General features: G+C 35.0%; 7 protein-coding genes and 1 pseudogene across 8 annotated transcripts, besides 4 other annotated features; 4 read left to right on the top strand and 4 right to left on the bottom strand.

Moving 5' to 3' along the window:
* Nucleotides 1–868: part of a mobile genetic element that runs on past the window's edge.
* Nucleotides 869–886: 18 nt separating this feature from the next.
* Nucleotides 887–12,696: part of a mobile genetic element that runs on past the window's edge.
* Nucleotides 1,051–1,371, bottom strand: TVAGG3_0305980 (uncharacterized protein; the record flags this gene model as incomplete). Its single annotated transcript, XM_001288683.1, has 1 exon — nucleotides 1,051–1,371. One exon carries the CDS (start codon nucleotides 1,369–1,371, stop codon nucleotides 1,051–1,053), a length of 321 nt encoding a protein of 106 aa, XP_001288684.1.
* Nucleotides 1,372–1,552: a terminal%2Cinverted (terminal inverted repeat of Maverick-1B transposon ID:TVAGG3_0305900).
* Nucleotides 2,270–12,696: part of a mobile genetic element that runs on past the window's edge.
* Nucleotides 2,386–3,148, bottom strand: TVAGG3_0305970 (uncharacterized protein; the record flags this gene model as incomplete). The annotated part of the gene is made up of 1 exon (XM_051229670.1): nucleotides 2,386–3,148. A coding segment is annotated over one exon (763 nt), but the record flags the coding sequence as incomplete, so codon positions are not given.
* On the top strand, nucleotides 6,363–7,248 carry TVAGG3_0305960 (uncharacterized protein; the record flags this gene model as incomplete). The annotated part of the gene is made up of 1 exon (XM_051229669.1): nucleotides 6,363–7,248. A coding segment is annotated over one exon (886 nt), but the record flags the coding sequence as incomplete, so codon positions are not given.
* On the top strand, nucleotides 7,359–8,260 carry TVAGG3_0305950 (keratin-associated protein family; the record flags this gene model as incomplete). Its single annotated transcript, XM_051229668.1, has 1 exon — nucleotides 7,359–8,260. A coding segment is annotated over one exon (902 nt), but the record flags the coding sequence as incomplete, so codon positions are not given.
* TVAGG3_0305940 (ATP binding) lies at nucleotides 8,634–9,626 on the top strand (the record flags this gene model as incomplete). Its single annotated transcript, XM_051229667.1, has 1 exon — nucleotides 8,634–9,626. The coding sequence occupies one exon, from the start codon at nucleotides 8,634–8,636 to the stop codon at nucleotides 9,624–9,626; it is 993 nt and encodes a 330-aa protein (XP_051099397.1).
* On the top strand, nucleotides 9,931–10,731 carry TVAGG3_0305930 (integrase core domain containing protein family; the record flags this gene model as incomplete). Its single annotated transcript, XM_051229666.1, has 1 exon — nucleotides 9,931–10,731. One exon carries the CDS (start codon nucleotides 9,931–9,933, stop codon nucleotides 10,729–10,731), a length of 801 nt encoding a protein of 266 aa, XP_051099396.1.
* TVAGG3_0305920 lies at nucleotides 10,769–11,223 on the bottom strand (annotated as a pseudogene). The gene has a single exon. A coding segment is annotated over exon 1 (455 nt).
* TVAGG3_0305910 (organellar and viral DNA polymerase type B) lies at nucleotides 11,387–11,944 on the bottom strand (the record flags this gene model as incomplete). The annotated part of the gene is made up of 1 exon (XM_051229665.1): nucleotides 11,387–11,944. The coding sequence occupies one exon, from the start codon at nucleotides 11,942–11,944 to the stop codon at nucleotides 11,387–11,389; it is 558 nt and encodes a 185-aa protein (XP_051099395.1).

Below are 12,696 nucleotides of genomic sequence, written 5' to 3'. Positions count from 1 at the left end.
AAGCACTTGTTAATGCAATGATGAAGAGGCTGGCAACCTCTAAGTCAAAGCACTTGTTAATGCAATGATGAAGAGGCTGGCAACCTCTGAGTCAAAGCACTTGTTAATGCAATGATGAAGAGGCTGGCAACATCTGAGTCAAAGCATTTGTTAATGCAATGATGAAGAGGCTGGCAACCTCTGAGTCAAAGCACTTGTTAATGCAATGATGAAGAGGCTGGCAACATCTGAGTCAAAGCACTTGTTAATGCAATGATGAAGAGGCTGGCAACCTCTGAGTCAAAGCACTTGTTAATGCAATGATGAAGAGGCTGGCAACATCTGAGTCAAAGCACTTGTTAATGCAATGATGAAGAGGCTGGCAACCTCTAAGTCAAAGCACTTGTTAATGCAATGATGAAGAGGCTGGCAACCTCTAAGTCAAAGCATTTGTTAATGCAATGATGAAGAGGCTGGCAACCTCTAAGTCAAAGCACTTGTTAATGCAATGATGAAGAGGCTGGCAACCTCTAAGTCAAAGCACTTGTTAATGCAATGATGAAGAGGCTGGCAACCTCTAAGTCAAAGCACTTGTTAATGCAATGATGAAGAGGCTGGCAACCTCTGAGTCAAAGCACTTGTTAATGCAATGATGAAGAGGCTGGCAACATCTGAGTCAAAGCATTTGTTAATGCAATGATGAAGAGGCTGGCAACCTCTGAGTCAAAGCACTTGTTAATGCAATGATGAAGAGGCTGGCAACATCTGAGTCAAAGCACTTGTTAATGCAATGATGAAGAGGCTGGCAACCTCTGAGTCAAAGCACTTGTTAATGCAATGATGAAGAGGCTGGCAACATCTGAGTCAAAGCACTTGTTAATGCAATGATAGTTAGTATACAAGTCTCGTGTATGGAGGCACTGCGTTCCTCCGTACGCAATACTTGTGAATTTGACACTTTACAAAACCGTTAACGTATATTTTACAACACAAACGACAACACTAATTTAACCTTAAATATTTACAAACCGCCAACCACTAATGACTTCATTAATGTAAAAATAAACGTTCTCACTTACAAAAGTATTGCAACTCCTCCCATTGCTGTGCTTCACATAACAGCTCATAATCTTCTGACTCACTTTCTTCTTCATATAGGTCAAAGTCACTGTCAAAATAAATGTTAGTAAGTTTTGACAAAGCTAATGAAACACGTTTACCGTTTGTATCGTATGCTTGTATAAACTTTCCATTCTTCATTCCTTCATAAACGCTCAAACTAACTTTACCCTTTCTCCCTCGTATCTGATAGAATGTATTTTCACGAGGAACGAAGAACAAATTCTTGAACTCATGACCGTTGTAGTTTGTTATCTCAATAGTTTTCGTCATTTACATCCAAATAAAAATTTTCAGTAAATAAAAAAAATAAACTTAAAATTAATGATATCACCACCCTCACACGTATGAAAACATAGCGCAAAAATAAATTTAGGTGAAGTGGTGAAATCTCACCTCTTTTTTCACCTCTTTTTTCACCTCATGAATTCATTGCTTTATAACTCTCTTCCTTGGTTTCTTTTTAGTTGCTTTCTTCACGTCTGTCTCCAACTTGACTGTCTTTCTTCTTCGTCCGTAATGATACCAGTTACTTCCACCAGTCAATGGGTCAAATGGTCTTTCGTAAGGGTTTCCATACATTCCATAGGGACCATACGGAAGAACTGCTGGTGGAGGAAGAGTTCCATCGACTCTATTTAAATGCATTGTTTCACCTTTCATCTGGTCATTAAAGTCTTTTGCGTGTTTTGAAAACTCATCGTCCTTTCCTAAAGCATTTTCCGACTCAGTCGCAACCAAATTGGATGCTTTATTTATGAGCCCTATTTTATTTAATCTTAACTTCTTGCAACCCAGCCTCCAATCTTCCTTTATTTGCATCTAATGTCTTCGAAACCCTTCCTCCACTCATTTTATTTACTGCGTCATAAGCTCCAAGTGCTTTTGCTCCAAATGCTAATGCTTTTGTTCCCATTGCGCCTAAAGCTGCCCAAGCTACCATTTACACCATATTAAAATCATCTCTCTTCAATATTATCTCATAAAAGTTCTCGTTACTGGAGAAAGTCAATGAAACATAAACATTCTCACGGGCTTCGCCCTCACCGCTTTGCGGTCTATCTAACTTCTTTCTTATCTCATCTATTCGCTTCAAAATGTCTGAACAATTGCTAACATCTTCTACAACAGTTATTTCATCATGAATGACCTTCAAGAACAAGCTCATTTAATATGCTATTAAAATCATCTCAATAATGAGTCCATCCTTTCCATCTTTAGGTAGCACAACATCTTTCATTGAAGAAGGTTCGACAAGTCTTATGTTAAACTTACTGACAAAGTTTGTTATACTATAATGCTTCGGTGGCGAATACATGTAGTTTGAAAGACATAATATAGATTCTTCAGCAAATTCACTTATACTGGATTTTATAACAATGTTCTCACGAGACCAAATACCACCAATTGACAATCTTGTAAGCAATCCTGCTGAACCTTCTACTGTAAACATCGATGGTAACATTCCACGAAGGTCATCTATTGACATCGTTGAGTCACTGAATTTAAATATTTTCTTAAAGCAATCGTCATTATCTAACCATGCAATAGCTTTGAAGTTTTCATTCGAATATACATCTGCTTCATTAAATGTAAAACCTGACTTCTTTGCAGAGATGACTTTAAAATCTATTGAGTTTGTTTCAAAATTATATGCTATGGTAACTTCTGAAGGTAATGGATGCCCTTCCGCAGTAAGTTGTTCTCTCACTACCGTTTGAAGCTTTGTGTTAAAAACTTTCATGTCATCTCCTGTGTCTAGGTTCACATACACAGCAATGGGAAAACTATCTTGCTTCTTTGTTTCATCATTATACCTCAAAACATTAAAGTTCTTCAATAATATTGTCCTTCCTGCTGGAATACTTCGAACCTGTCTGATTTCAATAGCTTTCTCACCTCCTACATACTCTACCCAGTGTCTTGGATATTCATAAGTATACTGACTTTCTTGAATTTTGGTTGGTTTCATCATAACGTGTTCATAGTATATCTTTATACTCTTGTCAGTTAGACTCGGTGCTATGTTCTGAATATTTCTGACTTGCATTTTTAATGGAGATAAAATGAAGCATTTAATACATGACGTAGATGAAGACATGAATGAAACTACAGACAAACTTAACTCTTCTCTCATTCTTCCTTTCAGCAAAGATTATGAATTCTGTTCAAATGGTGTGTATTTCTATTGTGGAAAGATGGGTTCAGGTAAGACATTTAACCTCATTCGTCATATACTCATAACAGAGCGTTTAGGTCAAGATTCATATTATGACCAAATCATTATATCAGCAACTTCAGACTCTATGGACTCAACAGCGAAAACATTTATGTCAAAAGTTCAAGCATCTGTCGTTAAAGTTCCAGATAGCGAACTCATTGAATTTCTTCAACGTTACGTTCGACGTAAGAGGAAATATTATGCCATCGTTGAATTTATACAGTCAGGAATGCAAAAGACTTCAGAAGAGATGGAAAGAATTATTGACAAACACCACTTACGTCAATACTCAGGAGTTTACGATATGAAACGACTTACAAACTACATTCTGTCAAAACTTTCAAAATACCCCTTCAAAAAGTATCCTTCAAATACTCTGCTCGTTTGCGACGACTTCGCCGGAAAAGGTTTAGTGTCAAAGCCTGACTCACCATTAGCTAACATCATTACTAAAGTCAGACATTACCACTTAACTGTAGCAATACTTATGCAAACATGGCGTTTTCTTGCTTTAAACATAAAACGTCTCATAACTGACTTCGTTATCTTTCAAGGTTTCTCACGTTATGATATTGAACTCATTTGGAAACAGTCAGGTATAACATTACCTTTTGAAGAAATTTGGGAAGCATATAAGTCTCTCATCTCTCCTCGTTCATACCTTGAGATTCATATCATGACTAATACCATTAAAGTCAAAAATATTCCATGGGAACGACCAACATTGTTTTAAAGTTTAACCTTCAATTGACTGATGGTAAACAAATTCCATGCATCTCTGTCGCCATTTCTGTTAATATTTTTGCTGTCATTCATATCATCCACTTCTCCATCCGTTAGCTTTTGAGGATATGCGTTAGAATAGCTGTTCTTAAATGAAGGCTTTTCACCTTTGAGAGCATAAACTCTATAACTTTCTGCATACTTTATGTTTGAACCTCCTGAGCCATCATTGACATAAATTTTTATAGGCTTCCACCCTTTGTTCATGTTCCTGCTTCTTCCCTTAGCTCTTTTGTTCAGTAGTTCTACATCTTTATACACAGCACCTGTCTCAGTGAATTCAACAATATTTTCATTCGTTAGCTTTACATTCAAACCCTTGTCGAGTATATTGTTCATTTCATACATATAAAAGGTTTTTATTCTATATGAAATGAGAAGCAAATCCATCTTAGCTGGTGCCGTTAATGTTCCAATTGAACCAACATCAAATGTTGACTCACGAACGACAAACAATATTGTCATAAAGAACTATAGTTCAGAGTGTTTGAAAGAAAAAGAACCAGAACTGAAATCCGTGAATTTAAACTCAGCTTCAAACGCTAACGCTACATCAGATGTTAAGTTAGAGTATCCACCACTGGACCAAATTCTTTCAAGAGAAGCCAACGACAACCCTTACACAAATGTTCAAACAAATCCTTCAGATAACGTAGACCATTACCTTCTTCAGTTATACCAAACAATTTTACTCAAAGACGATAAGAAGCTTTTGACAAATCTTATAAGCAAGAACCAAATAATTCTAACAAAGGAGGACCTTGAAAATGTTATATCACGAATAACAGGGAAACAATGTGTCATTGACTATCTCGACCCTGAAATCGAATGCTGTGGTCAAACGCCACCATTCATGAAAATAGGTAACATCCGCATCATTGAAACACCAGGAACTACAGGAGTTGAGTTTAAGTATAAATATTCGAACGAGTATACAAAACTTTCAACAGAATATAAGCTTTGTTTGAAATATGTTTTAGTAAATTAAAGCAATTTGTAATATCTATCCAAAACTTCTTCAACAGTATCGAACTCATCTTCATAATGCAAACCTAATCTTATTGACTTGGTGCAGTTTTCACTAACACAATATAGCGCTTTGCGCTCGGCGCCTTTGACGCCTTTTTCTGTTCTCTTGACTGACATAACTAACTCATTTGTTTCATCAAACAGCAATAACCAAAGTTCATGACCTAATACATAACATTCATACTTTATATTTTTAGCTCTGAGTTCTCTTGTAAGCTGTTGCATTTAATATTTTCTAAAAAGTCAACTTCAACAGTCATTCGCACTGGTGCCTTCAGTTCTACAGGCTCTCCTTGAAAGTCAACAAGTCTGAATTGCATGTCTTTCAAATTATGAGGACTAATGCGAACCCATTTACCTAAATGAGTTACTATGACAGGAACGTTTGGAATGAACATTGAATTGACTGCATAACAGAAGGATTTATATTCTACTGAACCTTTACTATTAACTCCTGAAATACCTGTGACATTAGCTATTTTTGACTCAACGTATAAACAATTACCATAACATACGTATGGAACAGATTTCATCTCAATCGTTTTGTCAACACTTTTCAAAGGACATGTCATATGGTATGCTCCCAGAAGCAATTGAACTCTATGACTCATTCGTGTTATCTTAAACTCCTTCGCATAACTGAACTTCAAAACTCCTGCAATAAGTTTAACATTCATTAAGTTTTCTTCGTTCTCCTTGTTTATTGTAGTATTTATGAGCGCATTTAACACTCCAGCTAATGTTTCCATCTTATATTCTACATTATTGTGAAATCTTATTTCGTGCTTCTTTCCATCTATTTCAAGCTCCATGAAATCTGTTTCATCTGTTATAACGAATGAAGCGATAGTATTGAAGTCAACAACTCTGAAAGCAAGCGCTTCATTCTGAAGACCTAAGTTTGTTTGTAGCTTTACTGTCCCGTATTCGTTTGGGTCTGTACTTTGCAAATAGAACAACATTTTATTCTCATTAAAATATGAGTATTGCTGCATATGCGTATGAAGCTGACAGAGCTAAACGTTTATATTTTGGTCAATACTCTCTCACACTTACTGACAAATATATTGTTATTTCTGATGGAAATACCGAGAAATACATAACATGGAAGGACTATGAAAAGTTTGACCCTATTTTAACTCCATGCACTATGCCATTCATTGTAAATGGTGAAGTTGTCATGAAGAACGACACAACTGTTTATAGGTCTGTATATGAAGCGTTAGAATATATGTTGAATTATAATCCCGAAAGATTTGACCCAAGCACTACGTCATGTACAATGCCTTTTATTAAGGATGGTGAAATCGTAAGAGTTCCGAATTCAACGGTTTACACAGCTGTTCAAAACAGTTTACAAAACATTTTAGCGAATATCTTTAATTCAGAAACTACAGAAATAAAATTACCATATATAACAGATGCTAAAGAAATTAAATCAAAAACGACAACATTATTTACGTCACTTAATGATTTAATGACTTATATCATTAATATTCCTGCACCAACTACAGCATTTGATCCAAACTCGACGGTTTGCAGTGTACCTTTCATAAAGTCGCAAACGGACTCTTTGAGTCCTGAAGGTCTTTCAGACCGAAGCGACCAGGGCGAAGCCCATGACAGTTCATTAATTGTTTTAAGGGATTCAACAGTTAATGAATCATTAAAGGCGTCATTAATGAAAATCATTGATTTTAATTCATTCACGAATACATATAATTCATTCATTAATGTTTCATATGCTTCTAAAGAAGGTGAGCCAAAAACTATCGATAAAGCGGTGTATGAAATAAAAGCATCAACGACGAAATTGAATTCGTTAACTTTTGACGGTGATAGTTTCGTTAATGACATAACATCGGGGAAAACAATTTTAACGAAAGAATATTTAAAATCTCATGTTAGTGAGTTCGTTGAAATTGAAAAAGAAGGTGGAATTAAGTTCGATCCACTGAATTTCATTTTCAGCTTAGCGAATGCGGGTGTTAGTTTCGCTGAATGGACAACTATACAGAGTGAAATAAATGCAATATGGACGTTTTTGGGGTCAAAAGCGGGAATGGGTGAGCTTGTAAATGCTGCAAGAACATTAGGTGAAACAGGAAATTTTGTAGATGGTTTTAAAAGACTTGTTTCAAATGTTTTAACAAACACAAAGAAATTATTTAGATATACCATACATAACGGACGGATTTTCGAACAGGTAGCAACAAACCCTCCGGTTATGGCTGCGTTGATGATGGTTAGAGATATAAAACCACGTAACGACGGGAACGAAGAACATGAACAACAGAGCCCAACGGGCTCAGAGCCACATAGTGGCGAGGATACTGGTCGGGTTATTCAAGACATTAAAAACGTGTATCCTGAAGTTATTGATTTATTTAGAGGAGTTAATGATTCAATTTCAAAACATTCTATAACCCTCGATGAAGAGAATAAATTAACAGATTATATATTCGTCATTATTGCAGAATTAATGAAGAGAATAAATGAAAAAGGAATTGGTGATATCATTAATGTCAGCGATGTAATGATGAAAAGAAATTTTGACTCATTATTTACAAAACCGAAAACAGAATATAGTCTTTATGACGTAATTACCGAATTAATGAAAAAGATTAATGATAATAAGAGTTCTGGCGGAAGAGTTGAATTAGAAGTGAATGATGTTAATGAGAAATTAGCCGAAAAAGCAGATAAAAACCACGTTCATTATATAACTTCAGACGAACAGATTATAACGGACTACCATGGATATTTAACACGAAGTGATGAAGCGAAGACAAAAAATGTTAATGAAAGAAGATATAAATACATTCGTGCTAAAGGTTATGACATAAGCTGTACTGTACAGTATGACACAGGTAAAGCACCAGAAGCATTTAGTTATAACGATGAAATTTATGCCTCTACTTTCTCTGTTAATGGTGTATTAGTTGAACCAAGATTTATGTTAAGAGTTAAGGCAAAAATAACGTTTGAAGATGCTATTAAAAGTAAAGCTGACAAAGTTGAACTTGACGCAACGAACAAAGTTTTGAAATCTCATAAACACAACATCTCCGATATAAATGAACTTCAAACTTCTTTAGACAGTAAAGCTGACAAGAACCATACACATAAATCCTTCACTACTGTTAGAGCAGACGACATAATATTGAACTTTGACCTTGGTTCAAGTGCACCATTAGAAAATCCAAGTACAAGCGTAAAAGATACTCTTAACAGTTTAGATAACAGTTGCAGGAACATTGAAAGTCATGCCAGAAACTTTGAAGCACATGAACTACCAGCAATGTTAGATAAGAAAGCAGACAAGAACCATACACATAAATCCTTCACAACTGTTGCTATAGAAAGTATTGAAGGAACGGTTGAAGAAACTGGTGGCGGAGGGCATGCATTATATTGTAAACCTCCTAACTTTCCACAAGGTTTAACATCGGATGACGACATAACGACGATGAGAAACATTAGATGTAAAGATGTTTATGTCATGAAGGATGAACATAATATTAAATTCACTGCTCAAGATTTATATGACAAGAAAGCAGACAAGAACCATACACATAAATCCTTCACTACTGTTAGAGCAGACGACATAATATTGAACTTTGACCTTGGTTCAAGTGCACCTTTAGAGAATCCGAGTACAAGCGTAAAAGATACTCTTAACAATTTAGATAAGAGTTGCAGGAATACCGAAGATCATGCCAGAAACTTTGAAGCATATGAACTACCAGCAATGTTAGACAAGAAAGCAGATAAAACTTATGTGGATGCAGAACTAACAAAGAAATTTTCGAAACCAGATACAATGACATTTACAACAGAAATTATAAATGGTGAACCAGCAACTCCATTTGAATTTGTTAGAGGTCTTCAACCAGATACTTTTGAATTTTTCTTGGATAATTCTATTGAACTAACATTACATTATAAAAGTGGAACAAATGCAACATTTCATCCGGGAGATACATTCCAAATGGTATTTAATGACATAAGTTCTTTAGAATATGTTTATAGAGTTATGAGCATATATGATTTAATATATCCTATAGGAGCTGTTTATACGTCTATGAATCCAATAAATCCAAACACTTTATTTGGTGGTAGATGGTATGAAATAGTTGACAGTTTTCCATTCTACACTAATACGCAGTCAATGAAGATGGGAGGTTCAAAGAAAATAGGTATTGAAAACCTTCCTTCACATATGCATAGGTTCAGTGGAAGAACATCTGTGGAAGGAAACCATTCACATTCAATAACAAAAAGAGGTTATACAAATCTTGCAGCGGGTTCGGATAGACAGGGAATGCATAGATATGATATCACAACTGACCCCAAAGATGTTAGCACAGGTATTTTCTGTGGAACTGCAGGAAATCATACACATGTTGTAGCTGGTATTACAGACCCAGCAGGTAATGGAAAAGATTATATGCCTCCTTATATAACAATGCACGCTTGGATACGAGTTGGTTAAAATCTTTAACTTTACATAAATGAGCTTGAAAGAAGTATTCGAACAACATCCATGGAGGTCATTTAAGAAGTTCAATGAAGCTGCAAAGAGTTCGGGATTTACTAACAGAGCTGAAGTGAAAAGGTTCTTTGACAAAAATGTTGTACATCAAACAAAAATAAATCCTTACGACTACTTTTTACCAATTTACTCCAACACTCCTGACGCATACCAATTTGACACTCTCATTCAAAGCAGAAAAGGAGGACATAAACCATTCCTCATCTTCATAAATGTTAACACTCGTAAAGCATATGCGTATATAATGAGAAATAAAGGAACTCATGAAGTGTTAAGAGTTTTACAAAAGTTTGTAGCAGAACATAGCCCAAGTATTTTAACATCAGACCAAGACGGTGCATACCTCAGCAACGAAATCACAGAATTTCTCATTAAGCATAACATAACTCACTACACTACTGAAGACCATAACCATAACATACTCGGTATCATTAACCGCTTCATAAGGACTCTCAGAGATTTAAATCAAGAGCGAGACTTTACCGAAGAAACAATGAAACATTTTCTCGAAGTATATAATTCCTCAACACATTCTACAACAGGACATACACCAAATTCAATGACACAACAACAAGAAGAAAAGTATATACAAAAGAAACGAAGCCAAACACAAAATATCAGAAATTCAACACAATTTACTCTCATTCCTGGTACAAAAGTTCGTGTAGTTCTTGACGACAAACCATTGACAAAGAAACGTTTAAGGTTAAGTCGAAATTATTATATCGTAGACTCTACGCAAGGTAATGGATATCTTATAAAAGCTGCTGACGACTCCATAGCATTTTACCCTCGACATAAATTAGTCGAAAGTAGTAATGGCAAACTTGCTGAAACCATTGACGAAGCAAAGCGAGGAGTGGTTATTGAAATACTTGACTATAACACAAACGATGACACTTATAAAGTAAGATATGAAGGAGGCGTTGAAGATGTTATACCATCTAAGAACTTGAGAGAATCTAAACCAACTCATCTGGGACCATTAGAGCGGGAGTACTGGAAAGATAAAAACATGCCAGAAAGAATAAGAAAATTCTTCTAAACTTTTTCGTTGGATGTAAATCAGACAAAAATATAATTTAGGTGAAGAGGTGAGATTTCACCTGTTTTCTCACCTCTTTTTTCACCTCTTGAACTTTTTATAACATTCGGTCATAACTTCATCAATTTCATTTAAATCACGATTTAAAAACTCATTGACTTCATCTTCAACCGTGTCATCTTGTAATAAGAATATTTTCTTTAGTTTCATGTCAACATCCCGAACAGCACAAAGGATAAAATCATATTCATTTCTTCCGTTAAACATACTTTTTCTTTCTCGTTCATCGTTAAATAAATTATTGAAAATATAAACAGCGGTGTAAAAGTTATGTACTGTGTTAAATGTTGAAGCTTCACCTATTTTAGATTTTAGGATTCTTTTAGTAAGTAAATTGTTATCGTTCTTTCTCTTTTCCTTATCGTTCATGTCGAATCTGTCGAACCACATATCCTGTATTTCATCGAATTTACGAACTATAGAATCCGTCATTTCCCTGGTTAATGAGGGGTAATCATTATTAATTTTTTCATATAATTTGTCCATATGATTTTCATCGACGTTTCCGGAAAGCATTTAATTAAAGCAAAAATATATTATAGGTGAAGAGGTGAGATGTCACCCGTTTTCTCACCTGTTTTCTCACCCCAGTTTTTCACAAGCGTTTTACATGAATTGTACGATGTATATTTGAAATCCTAAACAATTTCGTAGCTTCTATTTCTTCTGTCAGTATGTCAAAAGTTTTAACAATGCCGAAAGTTTCTTTATATTTCTTCTTGACGTCAGATAGAAGGAAATCGTCAGCAGTTGGATAGTTTTTGTTCAGAAATGCTAACATGTCCATTTTATTTTCTGCTGGCTTTTCTGCTTCTTTCTTTAAGTCTGCATAGTCGTTTCGCATTCTTTCTATCTCTTTGACGGAGTAGTTATATTTCCTAATTGCTGCTTTACATTTAGAACATTGCGGATTCATTTTTGCGTTATATTCTGAAACCTTACCTGCTAAAACAACTAAGGCGTCAATGGTTTTCTTTAACTCAAAAGCAGTTGGTCTTATCTGTTCGTTCCATATTTTACCTCTTCTATCTTTATCTCTTATCTGCCATACACATTCAGCAACTAACGAAACAAAGTTATCGTAGGTCTTAAACTCCCCGGATTTATATATGTCAGAAACATTCTTATATACCATGTCGCAATCTTTGTCCATAACCTTATGGTTGCAATGAAATCCTAGAAACTCATAGTTTACCTTTCGAATGAACTTCTTTATTTCTACTGAGTCAGTTGGTTTCACTTCTATTTCATCGAATTCAGGAATAGTTAGTTTTTGATGCTGAATTTCAGGTAGTTTAGGTAAATGGTCAATAATGTCCTGCATTTCATAAAGATACTGTTCATTTGTTTCATCTTTCGCACTACAGTCTAAATTACTTGTTAAAAGTTCTTGCTTTATCTTCTGGATTTTTGTTTCGAAAGTATATGAAGAAGGAATGAAGCTTTTCATCTCTACTAACATAGATGTTGGATTCATGACTAACGAGTTTGGTGAAGTTGTTGTGGACAGAGTCCCGCCGTTCGCGGCTTGAATTGTTGTTGTGCCGATTGTTGAAATCATATCTTTACATACAAAATAAAAAAATAAATAAAAATAAAACTAACGTTATTTTTCTATCTTAAGGAAATTCATGAAAAAATTCATGAGGGTGAGAAATTAGGTGAAAAAAGAGGTGACATCTCACCTCTTCACCTATAATATATTTTTGGTCATTTACACTCATTTACGAATATGACAAAGCATTTACAGAAGTTATGACAAAGCATTTACGAAGAAGTTATGACAAAGCATTTACAGTTATGACAAAGCATTTACGAAGAAGTTATGACAAAGCATTTACGAAGAAGTTATGACAAAGCATTTACGAAGAAGTTATGACAAAGTCACGAGGGTGAAAAAAGAGG

The sequence above is a fragment of the Trichomonas vaginalis genome, chromosome V, assembly GCF_026262505.1.
Source record: "Trichomonas vaginalis G3 chromosome V, whole genome shotgun sequence".
Lineage (NCBI taxonomy): Eukaryota > Parabasalia > Trichomonadida > Trichomonadidae > Trichomonas > Trichomonas vaginalis.
This window is presented reverse-complemented; position numbering and strand designations above follow the sequence as displayed.